This window comes from Plectropomus leopardus, chromosome 17, assembly GCF_026936395.1.
Source record: "Plectropomus leopardus strain MGB_pleo_1.0 chromosome 17, ASM2693639v1, whole genome shotgun sequence".
NCBI lineage: Eukaryota > Metazoa > Chordata > Actinopteri > Perciformes > Serranidae > Plectropomus > Plectropomus leopardus.
The window spans coordinates 29,537,005-29,558,673 of record NC_142192.1 but is presented as its reverse complement, the minus strand read 5'-3'; the positions used below and the strand labels follow the sequence as shown (position 1 = coordinate 29,558,673).

At 39.0% G+C, this 21,669-nt stretch overlaps 1 protein-coding gene across 19 annotated transcripts in view; it reads right to left on the bottom strand.

Moving 5' to 3' along the window:
* pleca (plectin a) overlaps positions 1-21,669 on the bottom strand; it is a 134,509-nt gene that overhangs the window by 24,876 nt on the left and 87,964 nt on the right. For 8 of the 19 annotated variants that reach the window (XM_088090103.1, XM_088090107.1, XM_088090113.1 and 5 more), the window contains 18 exons: positions 21,036-21,097; positions 18,585-18,599; positions 17,190-17,279; positions 16,651-16,686; positions 14,653-14,730; positions 13,440-13,532; positions 9,153-9,319; positions 6,551-6,666; positions 6,308-6,414; positions 5,156-5,275; positions 4,963-5,058; positions 4,088-4,215; positions 3,344-3,437; positions 3,094-3,248; positions 2,007-2,343; positions 1,061-1,138; positions 667-828; positions 468-572 (listed from right to left, as the gene is read on the bottom strand). In XM_088090103.1, the coding sequence (XP_087946229.1) occupies positions 468-572; positions 667-828; positions 1,061-1,138; positions 2,007-2,343; positions 3,094-3,248; positions 3,344-3,437; positions 4,088-4,215; positions 4,963-5,058; positions 5,156-5,275; positions 6,308-6,414; positions 6,551-6,666; positions 9,153-9,319; positions 13,440-13,532; positions 14,653-14,730; positions 16,651-16,686; positions 17,190-17,279; positions 18,585-18,599; positions 21,036-21,097 (2,039 nt within the window). The remainder of the gene's footprint in view (positions 1-467; positions 573-666; positions 829-1,060; positions 1,139-2,006; positions 2,344-3,093; positions 3,249-3,343; positions 3,438-4,087; positions 4,216-4,962; positions 5,059-5,155; positions 5,276-6,307; positions 6,415-6,550; positions 6,667-9,152; positions 9,320-13,439; positions 13,533-14,652; positions 14,731-16,650; positions 16,687-17,189; positions 17,280-18,584; positions 18,600-21,035; positions 21,098-21,669) is intronic. The other 11 variants (XM_088090104.1, XM_088090115.1, XM_088090120.1 and 8 more) reach the window with 3 other exon arrangements.

Here is a 21,669-nt window from a genome sequence, read left to right as displayed (position 1 = left end):
TATATTACATGCAGTTTATCACAACGTGCAATTGGTGTAAAAAAAAAAGTGGTTTTTTTTGCTTTATTTATCTTGAACATACCTTGCTTTGATATCCCCACTGTGGGACTATTAAAAGATTATTTTAGTAGTATTTGTAAATGTAAATGGAATTATTAGTTGAATATTCTACTATACTTCACAGGATTATTGTCTTTTTTGTAAAAAGAGCAAAAACTGGAATATTTTGTAGATATAAACATACTCCCTGATGCTAAACCAGCACAGCTCATCGCTGCATACTGTCATATGTTCCTATTTGTCTCACCACTGCATCATATGTTTCATGAAAATGAACTGACAGATTTCAGACTGATTCGCATTTGCAAATTGGTTCGACAACACCAGGCTATTTAAAAAATCTAACACTGATATGGCGTTTATAGACTGTATTAGTCGAGTCTTTCCCCATCTTAAAACATTCGTACCTCTACAGTCTTCCTGGCTGGATGTCCGTCCCTCAGCAGTTTGTCTCCTGTGGCCTGGACCACATTCATCTTCTTCTCCCTGAGCTCCAAATCTCTCATCAAGCCCTGCTCAGAAACCACAACAACAATCACATCACTATCATTAAAACCAGAAAGCACCCTGGATGAACCATATTACAACATCGCGCTGAAACTCTACCGAGTAGTTGTCTTTCTTGGCTGCCATGTTGGTGTTTCGTTCACTCCAGTCGTAGTTGACCTCCTCTTCCTCTTTCTCGTTCAGCCACATCAGCTCTTTGGTGGCTGCGATGACGAAGGCGTGGAGTTGGTCCAGGTAATGCAGACGGGCCTTAGAGGCGTTCTGCAAAACAGAACAAATGTTATTATGCCTTTTAGGGACTGAAAATGTTTCAGAGGAAACTGGAGGGGAACAGAAGGCTAAAAATCGACTGTTGACTGTTTTAACTTTGCTGATCCTTCGTGAGGTTACAGCAGCTCAGTCTCTACTTTGTGCTTAAGTCAAAAAATAAATGTCTTCATCCACGATTTCTGCAGGTTTGTGTTTTTTATTTAAGTGTCTTTTTGTAACTTACCAGGAGCTTGCCGTACTGCAGCTCCAGTTTTCCCAGATACTCGCGATAGGCAGCTTTACTGGCAGGTGAGATCTGACTCTGAGGCAGAAAAACACAAACATTACAAACAAGTCAGTCAAGAAAAGAATCAGTGACAATAAATAAAAAAAAACGCTGTTTTGTCTGATCGAAATCACTTTATTCTAATAAACATTTGCTTTATTTAACCAGGTTAATCTGTTAAGTCAAATGTAAACACAATAACTGTTATTAAACAAACCAACCAAAAAAACACTAAAGGGGGAAGATTAAAGGGCCAGTTCACTCCAAAATGTAAAAATACATGTTTTTCCTCTTAGGTAGTGCTATTTATCATCTAAATTGTTTCGGTGTGAGTTGCTAAGTGTTGGACAAATAGATGTCTGCCTTCTCTCAAATAAATTAGAACAGATGACGCTCAGCTTGTGGTGCTCAAAGTGCTAAAAAATAAATAAAATAAAATTTTCAAAATAAAACTTTTCAGAACGAAAATAGTTCCAACATCAAACTGCTCAAAACAGGGTCTGTGGATTATCGTGAGTAATCGTGTCAAGATTTCTGGTGAGAAACATTATTGTATGTTTTTGTGTCTTTTGGCACTTTTAACACCACAGGCTGAGTGCCATTTAGTTTGATTATATTGGAGAGAAGGCAGACATCTCTGCGGCCGACAACGCACACAAAAACAATCCTGACTGATAAATAGCTCTACAGGTAAGAGGAAAAATATGTATTTTTGATTTTAGGGCAACCTTAAAGGGAAGGAGGGAAAAAATAATATAAATAGAAAAAGAGGGAAAAACACAGTAGTAAATGTTTTTAAATGAATGTGAAACATACTGGTGGTGACCTCATGCTACACCCAATATCTCAATTTTCTTTCCCATCTCTCAAATATTCCCTCATGCTTCATGTCAGATGTTTGTACCTCATCGGCCTTCGCCCTCTCGATCTTGGAGCGGAACTCCTCCACAGACTGATGCAGGCCGCGGTGGCTGCCCAGCTGGGACTCCACAGTGGGCAGGTCGGAGCCCCACTCCCCGTCATCCACCCGGCGCTGGTTCTCCTCCACCCAGCCCAGCAGATCTTGGATGTAGCGCATGGTGACCTCATCCAGCTCGGGCCGCACCCTCATGGGGGCCTGCTGCAGGACCTGGGCGGTGTGGATCTGAGTCATGGGGATCTGTGTGGCGGTCACACCGGACTTGAGACGCAGGTTGTACTCGCTGCGGAGATTTACCAGCCTCTCGTGGAGACGGTAGACTCTGGAGCCAGAACACAGATCATCAGTTAGCACTGACATGATTAGCCGATTAAAGGAAAACTTCACCTGCCGCACTCATTTTTGTATCAGTTACTCAACTCATGTCACATTGAATTCATTAAGAAAAGTTTGGTTTCTCACACGCCTCTACAGTGAACAAAGAATCCAAAAACATTTCAATAAATTGAAGTAAATGGGGTCCGTGTTTAAAAACAGCAAAACTATACCAACGAATTTGTTTAAAACTCACACAACCTGTGCATTACAAATTAAGTCTCATTTATCCAGTCGAATGCTTACTATGACTTCAATTTATCTACAATTTCCTGTTTTTGGATTCTTCACTCATTCACAAATTCGATACAACACATGATGAGTATGTGATATACAAGTGAAGTATACTCTAAATTGGTTAGTCGGTTGACAGAAAATAAATACATAATATTTTATAATTATATATAATAATTATAATAATATTAAATAATTTACTTATTTAAATCATCAAGAAAAAAGTGCCAAATTTTTACTAACTCCAGCTTCTGAAATATGTGAATTTTTTCATTTTCCCTGTTTTATATAATTAAAAATGATTGTCTTTGGGTTTTAATCTGTTGTTTCCACAAATTTCACTATTTTTATATTTATTAAAGAAATGATTTATTAATTTAATAAAAGAGATTAGTAAAACAATTGATAAGAAAATGATCATTAGTTGCAGCATAAATGTCAAAAGTTAGTTTAATTTTTGCACCTGCGATACATCTGCTCAGCTTGAAGGTGGCGTCCATCTTTGAGCAGCTGAACGTCATTGAAGAGGAAGCGGATCATTCCTTCTGCTTTCTCAAGATCTGCCTCCATCTCCGCTGAGTGCTGAGCCGGTTTCCCCGAGCTCAGCATCCTCACGTCCTGCAGCACAGAGACGGAGACGTTACGGCATGTGGCTTTAATGATTTTTGGTAAAATAATATCGTTTTGGCCCGTCACGAATGTTTGCGTCTCACCGTCTGCAGCAGAGTCTCGACCTGGTTGAGCTGCTCCTCACACACCCCCGACTCCATCTGGACCTTACTGACGATCCTCTGAAGTCGCTCCAGCCTGCAGGGGGAGAGGGTGGAGGTCAAAGGTCAAGAAGCACTTAAGACAAGGGAAACTCCTGGACATTCAAGTGCTAGATTTGTGTTGTCTGATGTCATTAACTGAAGTTAAAGTAAAACTTAACAGCTACACTGACAAGTTAATGAAAGAAGATGGATGAAAGAAAATTGAGCACTCACTCTGTCCTCTTGCGGACTAAATAGTTAAAATCGTATCCCTGATGCATGAAAGCCATGATACACTGCGCTTGTTTGTCCACCAAAGTACAGAAATCACTTTTCAAAACTCTCCACAACTTTCTAAAGTTGTGGAAGAACCAAAACCAAAAGCTACGCCCTGACAACCTTGTGATTAAATAAACAGTTTGTGACTGACTATCAAATGGGCGTATTAGTGTGAGATTGTTACCGTGGCGATGGCACGCCTGTCATGTGTTTGCCCTAATACTATTTTTTTACTTCCCGCTCCACAAAGCCGACTCAGTTTTTATTGCCAAAGTGGACTTTATCATCAGGAAGTGAGTCATCCTCGTGGTCACACAGTAACCAGTTTTGTGATGATTCATTTCTGATCTTCATTTTTTTAATATCTCATGTTATTTTGCTCTGGCAATGCAGCATGTGATGAGGTTCGGATCGTGGCCTACTTACCTCTCGAATTCTGTCCTGAGGAGACGCTCTCGCTCCAGTATGGCGACGTGCAGACGACCCCATTCCTTCTCCACATCGAGGGGATGGTAACCTGGCGGCACTTTGACGTGACCCGCCTGAACTGCACCCTGCAAAAATAAGAAACCGATTAGAGCTGCAAACAATCATCAAAAAAACATCATTTTACATTTGTGATTTATCATGTCTTTATGTCTTCTACGTCTTTTCATGTAATTTCCTTGCTGTAAAGCACACTGGGCTGCAGTTCTTTTATGAAAGTTGCTATCCAAACAACATGTATCACTGTCATTATTATTATTATTATTATTATCATTATTATTATTATTATTATTCATTTTGGTTATCAATTAATCTCTTGTTTGTCATATTTTTATTCATAGATTGTGTATTTCTGTTTGCATGCTCGCTCTCCCTAATTTGCTGTTCAAGGACAAATCGAGAATTTTGAAATGAACTAAAAATGATTTTCTCAATGAATCGTTCTGTCTATGAAATGTCAGACAAAAAAAGTGAAAAATTACAATTTTCCAAAAGCTAAGTTGACATGTTTAAAATGTTTGAGCCAAGTTTTAAAAGTGCATTTACTAAACAAAATGTTGTCTCTGGTTTCTAATATTATGCACGACCCCTTTTGTATTTTATTTGAAGAATTTTCAGTTTTTATTATAACAGAATATAAAATGGAGCAAGTAAATTGGTTGCAATGCTCCTTTTTTGTAATTTCTGGAGGGATTTGTAGCGTTAATGAAGCAGTTTCATTATTGGACTACATATTCTCCTAATAAAGGGAAATTAAAAATCCAACTTTCAAATGTGTTGTTTTTTCTAATCTCAGAGCTGCTGAGGAAACTCACCTCAAAGGACTTGAAGATGTGTTTGGAGCGGTTCTTATCTGCCTCTTTCGCAGGAAGCTCCGTTTCCTTGAACTTCAGAAACTGACGCCAAAGAACCTGCAGATCAGAAAAGGTGAGGAACAAATGTATCATCAGCTTCGTCAGCAGTGTTGTTCAAAACAATATTGACGACTCAACGCCCAGATCCACTCGCCTCGATCTCCTCGTAGCTGGTGGGGAACTTCCTCTCCTCAAAGACGAGGATGTGGTGTCTGATCCACTGCAGCAGCATGGTGACCAGCTCGTAATACTCCTGCCAGCGCAGCTCCAGCTCCTGAAGCACAGAGACGCACTCAGACGGTCAGAATTAACAAACTGAGCATAAACATCCAACCGGTCTAGTGAGCCAAGCCCAGGACCTTCAAATCCAGCTTCATTACCTGCAATATCGCCTAACATTAGCATGTACAGAAATTCTTCAATTGTGCAAACCATTTGTTGCATCAGCGTTTCGGGTTTGTTCCGGGTCTGTGAGGATGATTGGATGCACTGCCAACTTTATTTAAATGGCATTGGAGGCAGTCTATAGTGGTGAAATGAACATTCAATTCACTGGTAACAGCTCTGACAGCTCTGATTTTAACCAATTGGTGGACAAAATTTGACAGAAATAAGTCTTTTGAGTTCACAGAAAAAGTCTTAGATCTCTTATTTCATCTCATGAATAATGGGAGCAAACAAGTATTTTATATCGAGTTCCTACATCTTAACGCAGGTTAGACTTAAGACACTTTAAGACTTTTTAATGCCACTGGAAATGAAATTTAAGACCAATTTTACAACAACCAAAACTGACATCAATTGCTCGGGTCTGAGACAATTTTGACCAAATATTTATTGTAACCTAAAACATGACTTTTTTTAATTATGTGAATGCAAGAGGAATTCGAAAATTGTCATGTATTTTAAAAATAAATAAATAAAAAAATAAATAAAAGAGGATATCAGTTATTTTAAAAGAAATCATAATATAACATCAGAAATAAAAGATGCACAAAAAAATCCATGTCTGAGCAATTTTCAGCCCTTTTAAAGACATTTTTGTACCAATTAAGGCCTTAATTTTTAGATTCATTGATTCAATGCCTTTTAAGATTTTTTCATGGGATCTGTGGGAAACTTATATATTTTTGTTCAGTGTAAAATATTAAGGTGATCATTTAGGGCATATTAAAAATGCTAATATTAGTAAGAATATTTTGTATCTTGTATAAATCACCACCTCCATGTCTTGTCTCTGCCTCGAAATATTTTGACAGTAAACTGGAGGAAAGATGATCTGATGATGAATTAGAGGAGGACTCACATTGGCTTTGACTCCATCCTGAACATCTGGTACTCTGGGCATGGCATCATACAGAGAGGAGACGTATGTGATGATGGATTTTTCGTCTGGGTGGGGCACATCCACATCTGCAGAGAGAGGAGAAATTGTTTTTAAAAAAATGCTGTTATTTGACTAATTTTAGCTGCAGAAAAACATTTCACATGTGCTCAGATATTCAGAGTAAAATGTTCATGGTGATACTGAACATGTGACTTGTCTCACCTTCGGGGTCCAGCAGTCTGGTGACGCCCAGGTCTCTCTCTGCCACGCTGAAAGCCTGCTCCAGATTCTCCTGGTTGGACTGTCGGTACACTTGGCTCATGTCGATCAGAGTGGGCCTGCGGAGAGCAACCAGCCGGAGAGGAAAGAGAGCGGAAATTGGTCGTTATTGTCAGTCAGGACTTTCCTTAAATCATGTGTGACAGTTGGACATGACAGTAAGAAAGATCCTCATTAATGAACCTTCACTTCTGCAGGGTTCCACACATCGTCACAGACCCAGTTTTTTTTTCTCTTGCCCCACTAGCCCAATATTCAAACATGATTTCAGCATCTGATGTGTTCACGGACCATCGCTAATTTGAAAATCCAACAATTTCTGTTTTACAGTCTCAAATGGCGTATTTTTGCGATTTTTAAAGAAAACATGCCTGTCAAAAAAATAAGTTTTCTATAAAAATCACAATACGATTTTGAAGAAAAAGAAAAAAAAAATCACAAAAAATCACAATTTTTTTAATGTTATGTTATATAAATGTAATTTGTTTTATCACATGTAACACATTTATGGTTTTTCCAAGGCCTGGAATATGTGTTTGTTCCATGACCTGCTTCTCTGTTTCTGTAGTTTCTGTCACTTTTAAACCTGAGAGCAACAGCTCCATTATGACAGCTGCCGAAGTACAGTTCATAAATATTTAATATTTTTTGTGGCTGGAGGCAGTTTGATCGTGAGTACTGTGTCTTCCCTGATACCAAAAAAGACAAGTAATAACAAGAGTCCTCGCCGCCAGAGAAGCTTAAAATTCCTCCATCATTTCATACACAAAGACGACACACACACATCCCCTTGAGTGCACATTACCAGCGAGATAACTGCAGTCTGATGACATGTAGGCACAAGCTCAGAGCATCAAGTTTAAAAGTGCACCTCATGTTCACAGATACCAAAGAGAAAGATAACTTTGAAGAATGAATTCTGCACATTCAAGCTTTTCCAAAACACCAAAAGTATTCATACACTTGCACAACTTTCTGGATGTAGTATTGTTTGTGTGCTCTGGATGGTTCCTGCTCCACGTAGCACGCCTGTCTGTAGGACAGTCTGTCTCTGCTCAGGTGGATGACGGGAGGATCTGATCCGTGCTCCTCGCTCTGGGAACCTCGACTGGAGCAACCCCCGGGACTGGTTGAGCCTCGGCCAGAATCGAAAGAGTTCTCGGTGGGGACGTCCTCGCACAGCATGACCACCCGGTCCTCCAGGTCACTGACGGAGCCCGCTGTGCTGCTGGAGGCGCTGTGCAGACGTCTCTTTGAGGAGCCAAACCTCCTCTTTAGGTTCAACATTGTGGCAAGCTCTTAGCAATAAAGGTTTCCAAATGAGTAGAGTCAAATTTTAAGCTTTTGTTTAACAAAAAATGTAGGAAAAAGTATCACTGGTTCATTGTAGCTTTCCAATTCTCTCCTTTTGTGGTTGCGCTCTGTTTAAGTCGGTCATCGCTGAGACTCCTCGCTGCAGCTGTTAAATCTCCACACGTCCTTCTCTTCCTCCACCGAGAAAGAATCTACCGTAGAGCGGTTAGTGCACCTGTAATTTGCTACAACCTGCCAAGCCTCCAGTGAGCACACCTCCAGGGCAACTTTTTCTCAAATGAGTGCGATACACCCAGACTGTCGAAGAAATTGCTCTCTCTATTCACACCGACTGATGCCAACTTGGATTGTGCATGTTATTTTTGTGCCGCGTGGTGAGCCATCCTGCAGGGCTTGTTCGCCTGTGCAGGCACAAACCCTTAAAGTGGTGCCCCACCCAAAATTGATGGTTTGAGTATAAAACGGTCGCCTGCTGCAGGCTTGAAAGGTGGCTGCTAAAGTTTGTAGTTTCTATGCTGAGGAGGACAGCAGCAGTGATCAGCAAGAATTCATGTATGTTTCAGTCCTTATGATAAATAACAGGTTTTAGAAGCCGGAAAAGATTTTTTTTTTTTCAAACTTTTGTTTTTTCGCTGCTGTTTGTACACCTCAGTGTGTTCAGAACAGACATTTTTTTGCCCAAATATTGCTGAAAAAACTGCAGTGCCAGAGCTACCTGATAGATTTGTGCTCCGAAACTATTTGATTGAAAATGAATGAATAAAATGTTATGAATGAGCGAGATAATTTATCAAGTCATGTCTGGTTTGCTGCTGTGAAACTCCAATATGAACATGGCATTCCTGCCAGCTGCAATAAATAATAAAAGATACTGCAACATGAAAAATGGAAAAAAAAGTCAAAGAGGAGACCTCTTAACTGTGTGTAAAATTTATGTCCTACGGGGTGATAAAAAATCTCAAGTCCAGGCAAGTTTTTATAACCAGAATTTCTTTCTGCATAGTTTAAAAAATGCTTTAGGGCAACAATTCTCCATGACATATTCAGTGCATCATTAGTGCTGTTTATTGCATCAAATTCTCTTCAATCCTAAGTCTTGTCTTTCCTGCCCTTTTCCCAAAGTTTGCTATTAGAACAAGACATCTTATGGCAAAATGCATTCATTTTAATAGTATAGATTGCTGGTAATTTCAGTGCTCTAACTGTCATTTACTGAGGATCAGTGTCTCACCTGTGTTTGTGTATGATGGCGTTGAAAAGCTTGCCGTCCCTCCAGCTGGTGGTGAAGTTGTCGCAGCGCAGGCCCTGGTATCCCTCCACCATCCTCTGAGACCAGAGCAGCAACTTCTCTTTGGCCGTCATGTCGTCCGACTGGCCGTTCACCTGAATGTCGGAGATCTGACGGAGAAGATGGTGCAACTAGTGAGCGACAGTAAAGACGGATGAAAGCTATTGGGACTATTTTGACTTTGATTTTGAATATTGAGGTATGAGATGAAATTTAAGTGGAAAAGGTAATTTTTGCATATCTTTAAAAACAAATAAATATATTTTAAAGATTTTTGCTGCACCAAACAAGCATGTTACCTTTTGTCTGGAATATGATTTTTAGGCCAGAATATCTAATGTACTGTCGTTTCAAATAATTGTTAAGTCTCAACAGTAAACTTGTGTCCATTTCATATCTAAAAAAACTGGAGCACTTGCATTGTCGCTTTTCAGCTGTGTTTAAAGGAGGGTTTCACTGAAAATATCTGATGACATGCAGCTCTTGATCTTTTTTATTTTGAACTCGCTTTTTGTCACTTTGGACAAAAGCATCCTCTGAATGACTTTAATGTTAAAAAAAAAAAAAGCTGGGAAAGCAGTCAAATCAAACAACCCACAGACAAAGCTGTGTGTTTCTTAATCATTTTATCAAAGCTTTTATGAATAGTGTTAAATTAATTAAGTTTTTCGTGACGAAATTACTTTCATTTTTTATATTTCTGTACTGAATGTGATTGAAGTGTTGGTTGAAGGGCAGGAGAACTTTTTCCAGTTTGCCTGCTGATTTCTTCCAGACATGAAATGAGTCACATTTCAAGCCTTAAACAACAACCACCGCTTTCACTTGGAGAGCAAACAAAACATCAAACTCACTGTTTTGGAGAGAAACACAAAACCTTTGTGATTATACGCCAGCCAAACAGAAATCATACGAGTGTGTATGAGTCACTGATCTTACAAAGTTACACTGTATGTTTCAAAGTCGATTTCTCAATAAAAACTCTGGCTGCTGTGAATGAATGTTGGACTGTGAAGCCGAACCTCCACAGGCAAATTCCTCTTTTTTAAGAAGCTGTGAGGCTCAGCTATGAGTCACAAGAACACACGGCTAAAAAATTCCCTCAGCAATAAATCTGTTTTTCTATTAAAGAAGACAGACTACTAAATAAACCACAACTTTAATCAATCCAGATGTCCTTTAACTTCACTGTGTTGACACAGAGGGACTTAAAATGAATTATTCATTTTGATTTTGCAGCCGGTTGACTCGCTGTCCACTTTGCATTAATCCATCACCCAGTAGTTGCTGTCTGTGCCAAATCTACAATCAGACGTATAAACGGCACTTATGAAAAGTCCTTGGTGTGTGTTTGGTCTGCTCAAGGTACCAGATGGCTGAGGCTCTCTACGAAATCATGCACACACTGCAAGAAGCTGCAACAATCACAGGAAACCTTTTGAAGATTAACTCAGATTTTTTTTTTACTTGACTTTGGCAATAATTAGTTCAAAATAAATATCTGTGACTTGTGTTTGAGTATTTGGTGTCAGTATCCCATGACCTGTGATTTTTATCAAAAAATGAGACCAGAAAAACATCCAAAGTGAAGGAGATCTGCTGTATATTAGCTGAACATTATGCAGTAAAAGTATGTGTGGTAACTCTTTTTTCCCCCCGTTAAAGATTTTTTTATTAAGGGGAGTTTTTTCTTAGTCCCTGTTTGGGTGAAAAGACAGAGGGATGTCGTACCCTGTAAAGCCCTCTCGTGCAAACTCACGAAACCTTCACTATGTCCTGTCAATAGTACATGAGACAGATAATCAGTGAAGAAAAAAAACAGTCCAGTTGCCAGAAGTTTGTAAAGTGAAGCTGCACATGAGCTGACCGAGCCTGCCAAGCTGTTTGACACCAAAAAAACAACAAAAATAGATGAGTTTTTTTGGAGTCATCGCTGCATTTCCAGCCACTTTTATCCACCAGACATGGGTGTTTTTTTAGTGACGTGTCACTATTTTCTGTGACAACACAACAAAAAGCATTTTTTTAACCAAGACATCTCAGTGTTTCAAGCCGGGATTGTACCCCCAAGACCAGATAAAATATGAACTTTACCTAACCATAACCGAGTGGTTTTTGTGTGTAAATCTGACCACACGTGAACCACAGGGTTGCTGAAATTTAAAGTTTCAATGTTTCAGCTACTTAAGTGCCAATGTAACATCTGCGGTTTGCAGAAACCTACAATGACCACATTTTTTCTGGTGGTTGAGCTGGAAAAAAATTAGCACTAAGAGGAAAGCAGTGCTCCTCTTAGTGCTACTAATGGCATTTGCAAGAATCAACCAAATGAATGAGACAACCAATCAGAGCCGAGGACTCTCGAACACAGCTGTTAAACTAAAAACTGCAAATAAAATAAGCAGCACTCAACAAATATGAATCAAGATTCTGTTACTGCATTGCCTATTTCTTGTCTCAAATGTTTCATATTTGAGTGCATCGTTTAGCTGTAAAATGAGAAAGCTTGTTTCGGGCGGTGAGCAGTATTTTGTTTCTTGCAAATGCTACAAGCAGCACCAGGAGGAGGTAGAGGAACATGCTTTTTCTCACAGAGCATCTGCCTTATGTAAGACTGTCAAAATAAAAGTGACAGTTTCAGCAAATATGTCAAAAAAAGTTATTTTTATGAAAGGGGCCAACTGAAGCTTTAAGTAAAGACTGCACTTCCAGTCCTGATAACTGTCTCTTACTGGAACAGAGCGGTTTTATTACCACAATATACTATTTTCAGTGTTTTTAGGTATGCTGATGAGTCATAGCAGAACTAGCAATTTCACTTACAGGCTCATTTTTTTCTGCAGGAAAGGGCGGAGGAGGGAAAAAAAGAAGGCATTTCTTCCTTTTGCTATTTTCCTTTCAGAAGGGAAACCCCGGTGCTGCAGTGTGGACGTGGGCACAGCGTGACTCAGAAGCTGAATGGAAACTGGACCTCCACCCTCGCAACCTCTTTTTAAATGTGCCGAATGAATCCCGACTCCCTTTCTGTCACGAAACAGGCCCATTATTCGTACTGGTCACCTGAGTATTAGTAAACTGTGACTTGCACCTGGGGAGCTCAGAGGAAATCGACCATTGTTTGTGATGACGAGCATGCGCCAAAAAGATTATGGGTTTGTTCTGACAAAATAATAGCTTTGTTTTATTTCTTGACAACACCTGTGGGAATAGTTAACTTTTATAACATTTACGAATAACGGGAAATTCTTTTTCTCGTTTCCACTGCAGTTTTTTGGAGCTGCTACACCCACGTCTTCTTCCAGCTTTCACATGGGAATCACTGAGTCACGCGGGATGGGAAGAAGGATCCCACAAGCAACATCCCGACATAACCATCGTACCCATTATAGCATCAAAGAATCTCCATGTACTCCCACTGTTATTTTTCCAAAATCTACCAAACCATCTGCTAAATGAATATCCAAACACGCCTCCTCCTAATCAGAAACACATCTGCCCACTGACTAATGCTTTCCTCTAATGTGGTTTTTGCTGCCATAGGTGGTGCAAGCTTATAATGTTTATGTTTGTTTGAATGGAAATCCTTAATTTCTGTCATGACGGCACGAAAAAGAGCTGCACAGATCTGCAGAAAAGTTTTTAAAAAGTTGACAGCTTGACTGAAGTGTGGACATCCTTCTTTAAAAATGAATGAATAGCTTTTTTTCAGTGTTTAGTCTTTGTGCACTCAAGGACAGGAGAAGCGGAGGTAGTTGTGTATAAGAGCCTAAGCGCTGCCAAATGTCCAATAAAGCCCATTTGGAAATGATTGGCTGCTGGACTCCGCTGTGCTGTAACTGCTGTGTCAACATCAGGATAAATTGAGGCTGATGATTGAAGCCCGAAAAGGGAATGGCTCTCTGATTTTCCTTACCGTGCCGAGGAAGCAAACTAATCGTATGTAATGAAAGTAAACTTTGTGAAATGCATGTTACTCTCACAATGGAAGGATTTGATCTTATGCAATAAAGCGCCAATGTGGATTTTTAAAGACAAACACCACATGCAGTTCAGGAAATGTGAGTCAGCTCTTCCCAGCAGGGCTCAGTCAATTTGAATACATGCAAAATCAAGTAAATGAATTTTAAATAATGACTGACTGTTTGTGTCCAATAACTCATGCTCTTGTTTAACTTCACTGCTGTAGTAACAGCAATTTATAGTAAAATTTGCCATTAAAAGTGACATTACCTGGAAGTGAAGGATGATGGTCCATATCAGCCCCAGGGTCAGCTTGGGGTTTCCATCTGCAATGTCATCATTCCTGATGTTGACCAGTTTGACCTGAAAGGTGAATGGATAACAATAAAATGTAATGGTGAGTTTAAAGGTGTTTTTGCATTGTTAAGAGTTGAAAAAAGAAACAAAACAGCAAGAGAGTACTCGGTAGAGGACACGTGTATAGCTGAAGCCATATTCTGTTGGTAGCGTACTTGACGCGCCACCTCCAAACCACACTCACCACTAGTACAAGACTACTGAAACTCTACTACAATGCTACTTGTAGTGACTAAATATGGGGCCAAACATAGCAATAATACATTTTATCCATATAAATTATTCAGAATACATGAAGATTTAATTTACCTTAATAATGACTGACAACTGACCTGAAAGAATATTGTGCTGCAATATTTGTAGAACTTTTTAAAGCCTTTGACAGAGTTTGACTTCTGTTTTGTTACAGAGGCTGGTTAACATAGGGGAGACCTCAAAAAACATTCAGTGGTTTGACAACTTGAGTGGAAAGTGTCCAAAGGTTTTTACTAGCTTTTTGAATATACAAAATGGTGTCCTGCAAGGGTTCATATTGGGTCCTACTTTATTCACAATTTATGTTAAAAATTTACATACAAAATTTATTTTCTATGCAATCGATACTATTTTGTATAGTTCTGCCTCATCTTTAGCAAGTGTGATTGAGGGCTGCAACCTGCTTTTAATGTTGTTCAGATGAATCTGTGAATTGAGACTTGTACAAAATCCTGACAAAACCAAAATTTCGAGCCTTCCAAGGCTGAAGCAGATAGCAGACGATGAACATCAGATTGTTACTTTAAGTAATAAAGTGACTGAAAAAATCTCAACAAACATACAAACATTGCAAAAATGGAATATCCTCTTACTTTCAATTAAATGTTCTCCCTCCATTAACACTTCAATCTCAGGACATCGTCATTGACGTGCGTCATTGACTTTACCAGCCTTACTCTGTTTTATATTTGTGTAGATACAACATTGCTTTGTAATTTCTATTGCCATTTTGTTGTTTTGTTGTAGTTTTTGTCACTATTTGAACGTTAGCTATCTATGTGCTATTTGTTTGAATTTCTACAGCATTTTGGTCAAATGTAGTTGTTTTTTAATTGTGCTTGATTTGGTTTAAAAATTGTTATTTACTAACCTGTCTGTGTTTGAGGAAGTCCAGGGCGATCTGTACATTCTGCAGCTTGTGGAAGCGCATCCGGCCTTTCTCCCGCGGCTGCAAGAGACGAGAGGACACCAAACATCAGGAGGCGGACACAACAACTGAATGATCAACAAACAGCAAGGCCCCATGACTGAGGAGCAGGTGTTTGAGTGTCCAGCAACACCTTCTGTGCTTAAAACAAAGATCTATTCTACTATAGAGAAATCATTACAGTCATGGTCTGAACTTAAAAACAAAATGCAGCAAATTTGAAGTGCGATTCAAATTTTTGCGTGATTGTGATCAAAGCGTTTGGCCAGACCTTTGACCAGATCTGACCCTAAATGACCCTGAAATGCAATAACAAACCAGCCAGGATGTCTGCAGGTGACAGCATGATAATGAATGATACAATCTCAGTGATTCCCCCGATCATCAGTCACAATATTCATTTTCTCTGAGATCTACGGTCAACTTCTCCTCTTACAAAACACTTTTTACATCTTATACTGTCTGAGATTTTAACTGTAGCGCAGTCAAGTCGAGTAAAATCCACATGTATATTTTCTAAACCTGCACAAGACCGTAACCCCTGGAGTGATGGCCATAGCATGCATCGGTGCTCCACTTTTTAAGCTTTAAGCCGGCAAGAAGCTTTGTTGCAGAATTAGTTAACACATCAGCCTGCAGTGATGCAACTGTTTTGCTTTCAACACAGTGAGGGAACCCAATATTTAAACTATGACATCTCAAATTACAGAAGGACCATGCTGCTGGTTTCTATGTTTAACTACAAATTACGCAAAAAAATCTTTTCATATTTCCACGCACCCATCTGTTTCTGTTCAGAAAAGTTCAGTTTAATATTTAACTAGAAGAAACAAGATATATCCTTAAGATAACAACAAACACTGATTCATGTTTATTTATTTGTTTTCTGGTAATGCAGGTTAAAAATATCTTTTTAGTGTGTTCAGTCAAAATCCGCTGATGAAAAGTACTGGATTAATTAACTTAGCTGAAAGAAAATTACACACAGAACAAAAAACATTAAAACGATAATGTGAATGTGGTCATTTCTGGAATTTAAAAAAAAAAATGTTGTTTTGGGGCCAATCCTGAAAACTCAGCTTTCCAAATTCTCTCCAATGTATGAAATGGTTCTTTAAGCATATTTTTTTCAATAATGCACTCTTCAATTGAACAATAAAAATGAACAATAATTTGAAATAACATGATCACTCAACTTCATACACAAAAATAAACTACAAATCACGATCATAAAATGTTTAAAATAAAATAAACTGTAGACATGACTCCACTAAAACCTTAAAACTTCTTATCTCCTAGAGCTGAGACAACATGTTTATCTCTAAAGTTGATACTATCACGATACTTGAGTGCTGTTTCGATATGAATTGCAATTAAGGATTGCAATTCTAAACGTACTGTGATTTGATGTAACGTTTAATTGCAGTTTTTATTTACTTTTTACACACTGAAGCTTAGGGAAAAATTAAATATAATACACTGCAAGTCGGCCAAATTGCCAAAAATCTGTCCCAATAATCAGCCAGGCCAGCAGTCTGTTGATCTTTAATCTTCTATATGTGTATTGCTTTTTTAACTTTTTTGTCATCCTTATTTATGTTTATTCAACCATGTTCATTTGGATACATTGATGGCAGCTGCTGCTGATAAGCACCTAAGCATATCTCATAGTCCTGCAATGACCATTCTGCACTGCACTTTTAATATACAATATACACTGAAAAATGTCAATAATAAAGATTTTGATTTAAAAAATTGCAACACTTTCATGAATAGATTTTTTTCCCAATCCTTCTAGCACACTGATAAAATGGAAGAGGACAATGTTGACACAGAGAGGGGACGATACAAGGAGTGTGACTGTCATCATGCACAACCCAGCAGCCACCTGGGGTGGTGACACATGCCACGCCCGACGCCCACAGTCCAGGCGCCACTCACCAACCGCACGTTCCTCACAACGTCACGTTCCCTCGGCTACCACAGCCAGAGCATCGCAAGAGAGGAGGGCAGAGGCACAGGGGGCAGAGGTCAGGGCAAAGGTCAGCAGGAATTAGATAAAGGAAAAACCAGGGGTCAAACAGGTCAGTGCAGAAAAGGTTACGAGATGGAAGCAAAGAATGAAAATTAGTGTTTTAAGGCTACATCACCAGACGGTGTGTTCCCAATAAAACAGGTAAAAGAGTGCGCATAACCTCAGCATGTTCTGAAATGTCCAAAAACCTCGAAAGGATCAAAGTCGACACATGCAGGAGCGAAGACAAGAAACCCGGCAGAGAAACATTTGACTCAGATAAACATTTAGAGCAGTTGGAGTTAACAACGAGTGGACTGGACAGTAGAACAAATGCGACGGCAAATTAAGTCATTAAGACAGGAGAGCAGCGACAATAAGACAAGTTTGGACAGATTTGGACAGGACAGAGGGGTTACAGCAGAAGCGGATGAATAACTAAAGGTCAAAGGTCGCCAAAGCTCACCAGTGTCTCTCCAGAGAGCACCTCCAGCAGGGAGATGAGGTTGTGTCCATCTCTGAGGTCTTCGTACAGGTCTGTGATGTGTCTCTGGGTCTGAGGACAGAAGAGAGGAGACAAATGAAAAAATTCAGTTTTTTAGTGAAATTACATCAGTCCCAACATTTCGTCTTCCAACAGGTCAGCATCAGTGTGTTCAAACATAATACAAACACTGAAACTACCGACCAGCTCAACACTGTTAGCAGAAATGATTTCACACATCTGACAGAATCCCAAATGTCACCTAAAAATGAACAAAGCAACTTAAAGGGAAAGAGCCACACACAACAGTAACTGCTGCAGCGGCCTTCTGCCGTCTCAACCCGGTATACATTAGAGGTTCTTCCAACAGTTTAAAAAAATGTTTATTAAAGTTTTAGCCATCGTTCGGATATCATTTCACTCAGATTAACCCTTTGTAACCTGAAAAAAATGCCTTGATTTCTTTCAAAAACATGGAAAGAAGGCAAAAAGCAGTTAAAGAAGAAATGAACTAAAACTTTGCAAGAAATTGGGAAAAATTGAGAAAAATTACCAGATTACCAAATTAGTTTAAAAACAAACAGACAAACAAACAAACAAACAAGGCAAACACGATTTTGAGAAAAAAATAGCAAAAAATGTATAGTCATTTTGAAACATAATTTTAAATATATTTTCCCTTTTTTTCCCCTAGAATAAAATATTCTGTTATTTCATTTTCACCACATTGCCCGTGTGAACATAGAGGTGGAAATGAAAGCGAGAAAAGCATGTATGTACGATGTTGTACATCAAAGCTGAATCATTAAGTTGTTCTGCAAAATCTAACAGACATTAGAATGACATTTTGGATAATCATTTTAATGTTTGCCTTCATTTTCTCTTCAAAACAAGTTTGGCAAATCCTGATGTTTGTTTGGAACATCTCAAATGATTTGATTGTTTATTTCCCATCATCCTCTGGGTAGCAGTAACGGTGCTGCGCCTGTAGTGATAATAAAATATTATGTCACACCCAGCAGGGAGCATATAAGAAATATGAAAATAAGAACCAGGTTGCAAATAAAAATATTGAACACACTTGTGAAAGTACCTGTACACGTCATGCAGGCACCTTACTACCTCGTTTCTGTTTTTAATTTGTTTGTTTTTTTAGCTGTTGTGTAAAGTTACAGGACATGTAAAGACATGTTACACTGCAGAAAAGGCTCTTAAAGCAGTTAGAAAAGAGTCAAAGAGTTCAAATGAAGTGAAAAGGGTCTGAGGTTAGCAGCTAAGGAGCTCAGGTAACAGACGGGAGTGAGAAAAGGTCAAAATGTTATCACAGACATGCAGGCAGTAATGACGGTTTTTCCACTCAGCACTCTGCGCACCTACCTCTGCCTTCCAGTGCTGATGGGAAAGGATGGGAGGACAGGATGAAAGATGGAAAGAAGAGAGAGTTTGATGAGAGGAGATATAAAACTGCAGGGACTCGTGACGGAAAAGAAGAACAAGAGACAAACACGCAGACGCTGGTTTGAATGGACAGACATAAACAGATGGTCATTTTCTTTCTTTTTTTTTTAAATTATTTGACTGATACAACCCAAAGCTATTTACAACTGTTTCCAGGCTTGTTTTTATGAATGAAAGTCTGTTTTTGGTCTGATCTGGATTTTCAAAAGTCAAATAAAACGCAGAATAACGTCTGGTTTTCATTCTCTGTAATCTGAAGAGATGTAAGACACGCTACAGTAGACGGCACTTTTGAGACGGCGGACCATGAAAACGGAGCGCTCCTGGCCTCAAAGTTTAATCCCATGACTATGTTGTTACCACGAGTCCAAAATGCCTTGAGGGCAGCCAGATCGCCGACCCGCTCAAGTTCTTTTGGACCCAAATCTGAGGGATTTCCAGACAAAGAAACGACTGACGACAAAAGCCTGTGAGCCGTCTCAGAGGGGACAGAGGGAGGACAGCAGACATTCCTCTCAGTTTAACACACTTCAGTAGCCGTGTGAAAACACGGATTCATCAACCCGAATGTGTCGCTGGAGCAGCACCGAGAGCCGGAAAACGCTGTGCTTTAGTTAAACAGATGCTAAAAACATTCCCTGGAAACATGATTAAGGGTTTATAAATGTAGTTCGGTTTGCAAACAACTGCAATTTCAGTGTTTGTATTGTGTGTAATTTCACTAGGCTGTTATTACATGAAACCTAAGCAATGTTACAAAATTAGCATTACTCTCCTCTTGTCATAAAATAATGACATGAGTTATTCTAGGGCAGTTTTAAAACCCTTAGGGACTGTTTACCGCATTTTAAACGCATTTTATTCTTCATTTTTTGATCATTTTGGCTGTGTTCATCCATATGGCATAAATGTTGGCAAGATTGTGTATTTTTGTTTAATCTTGGAATTTCCAGCTCAGCTAAGTCTGAAATACTGTGTGAACAAAACTGTTACATTCATGATGCTAAGTGCCAAAAATCTAACTCAAAGCATAAAAACACGCATTGTATTATTTCTGTGTGTCATTCTGGGCTTTTGGCTTTGAATTTGTCATTTTTACTGTTTTCCACCTGATGACATTTTTATCATATTTGGCATATGGAGAAAATATATGCTATTTCCTCTTGGTGGACTGAAACAATCAGTGTTGCTGCTAATCATTGACATATTAGGCTGTGTATCTAATTTGAATGTATTACATTAAAAAGGTTAAAAACTGATTAAAAAATTAAACTAATTCTGTAAAATCATTTTCAAAATGTAATTATGGTAACTACAAACATATTGTTTTCTGGACTTTTTTTCTTTAGCATTTTTTAAAAATAATTTTTTTTTGTAAATCTACGAATTTTGTGCAATTCGTAGGACAATTTTTGCCAGGTTTCTGAGTGTTCAAAGGTTCATATATGTTTGCTTTATATATCTGCACATATTTACTCTACTTAAGACTTGCTTTTACTTGTAAATGGCGTCTGGATGCAGCACAAGAAAAGTCATGTTTATCCAGGTTTCAAAGGGTTAAATAATCAATAATTTCTTTTTCTTCTTCTTTCACTGTCATAGCACTAATTAACTGATATGGAAAATAACTGCGACTGTAGCTGCAGCCCTTTTCTCTGCACTTAGAGCGGGGCCGGTGGGTTGCATATTCGACACAGGAAGCTCCTTAGTTTAAGGGGTCAGGGGCCGGAACGCTTCAGTTTAAGTATTGCCTTACTGGCCCCGACATTCAGATCAGGACTTCAGTCCTGGAGCTTCCTGTTCCCCTGCAGAGCCCTGAGAAGCCGCCCTGATGTCAGTCTGGAGCCCAGATGTGAAACCGGAGCGAGCCCGGCCCACGGTGCTGCTGCTGCTAAAGCGAGGCCAGGTGTTCCTGGCTCACTCCCTCACACGCATACGCTCGACGCACAGAGCATGTCTGGAGCTTACTGTGCGGAGAAGCGATTTGTTTAATGTTTTTCGCCTTTTTCCAAAGAGGTTACACTGTTTTTGTGGTGTAAAGAGTCCAAAATCTGATTTTGCTTCATGTTATGTTTCATGTTTTTATGGTGCTGTTTTCAGGTAACTTTTTTTTCAGCAGTGAGACTCAGTTAGATCTGACAGTCTTTTATCTCCTAAGGAAATATCTTTGTGTAATTTAAGCTGGGTGGGATATGAGAGCAAGTGCTGGAATGTGAATGGAAGAAAACAACCTTTAGGGTTGTTTAAGGACAGCTGGAGCCCTTGTTATTAGTTACTTGCTCCAAATGATCTGAAGCGAACATTTTATCAAAATTTTGAGTTTCAGAATCGACAATATTAAGTCTCTGTGCTGTTGCAGTGGGATCTTACCTTCATCAGGTGTTTGTTGACCCATTTCGTGAAGGTCTTTTTCTGAACTCGGTCCCGTTCATCTGTGGAGGGACAGAAGTCAGACAGAAGCTCAGTTTGATCAACTGTTAATAGAAGAGTTTTTGCATGTTTTACTATATTACTTACAACTATTAAATATCTAATATAATTGTGGAACAGTTTTCCAAAACATACTGATCTACTGACATCTAACCTTCCAGCAAGTGTATGGTAACGAAAATCATCCTGGAGAAACATAAAACTTGCTTCTGATAAATAACCCATTACTGTGAATATTTTGTCATCTTTAGTTCTTCTCATATTCAAAATGCTGATGCACATTAAAAACCAAAATCTACTTGCTGGTGCATTCAATTATGCTTTAAAATGGGCAGTTTAAAAAAAAACTCAAAAGGGACTATCAATGATGTAAAATCAACCCAATTGCTAGAAAATGTTGGCATTATAAATTTCTGCAAACCACAGATGTGTTGCGTTTGTACGTTGTTATGTAACGGATACGCTCAAACTATGTTTCAGAGATCTGCAGATGGGGAGGCGTTCTGCCTATCTGGCACTGCGTCCACCATCTCCTCCACTGCCCAACAACAAAGTCAGTAAGTTGCTTTAGAAA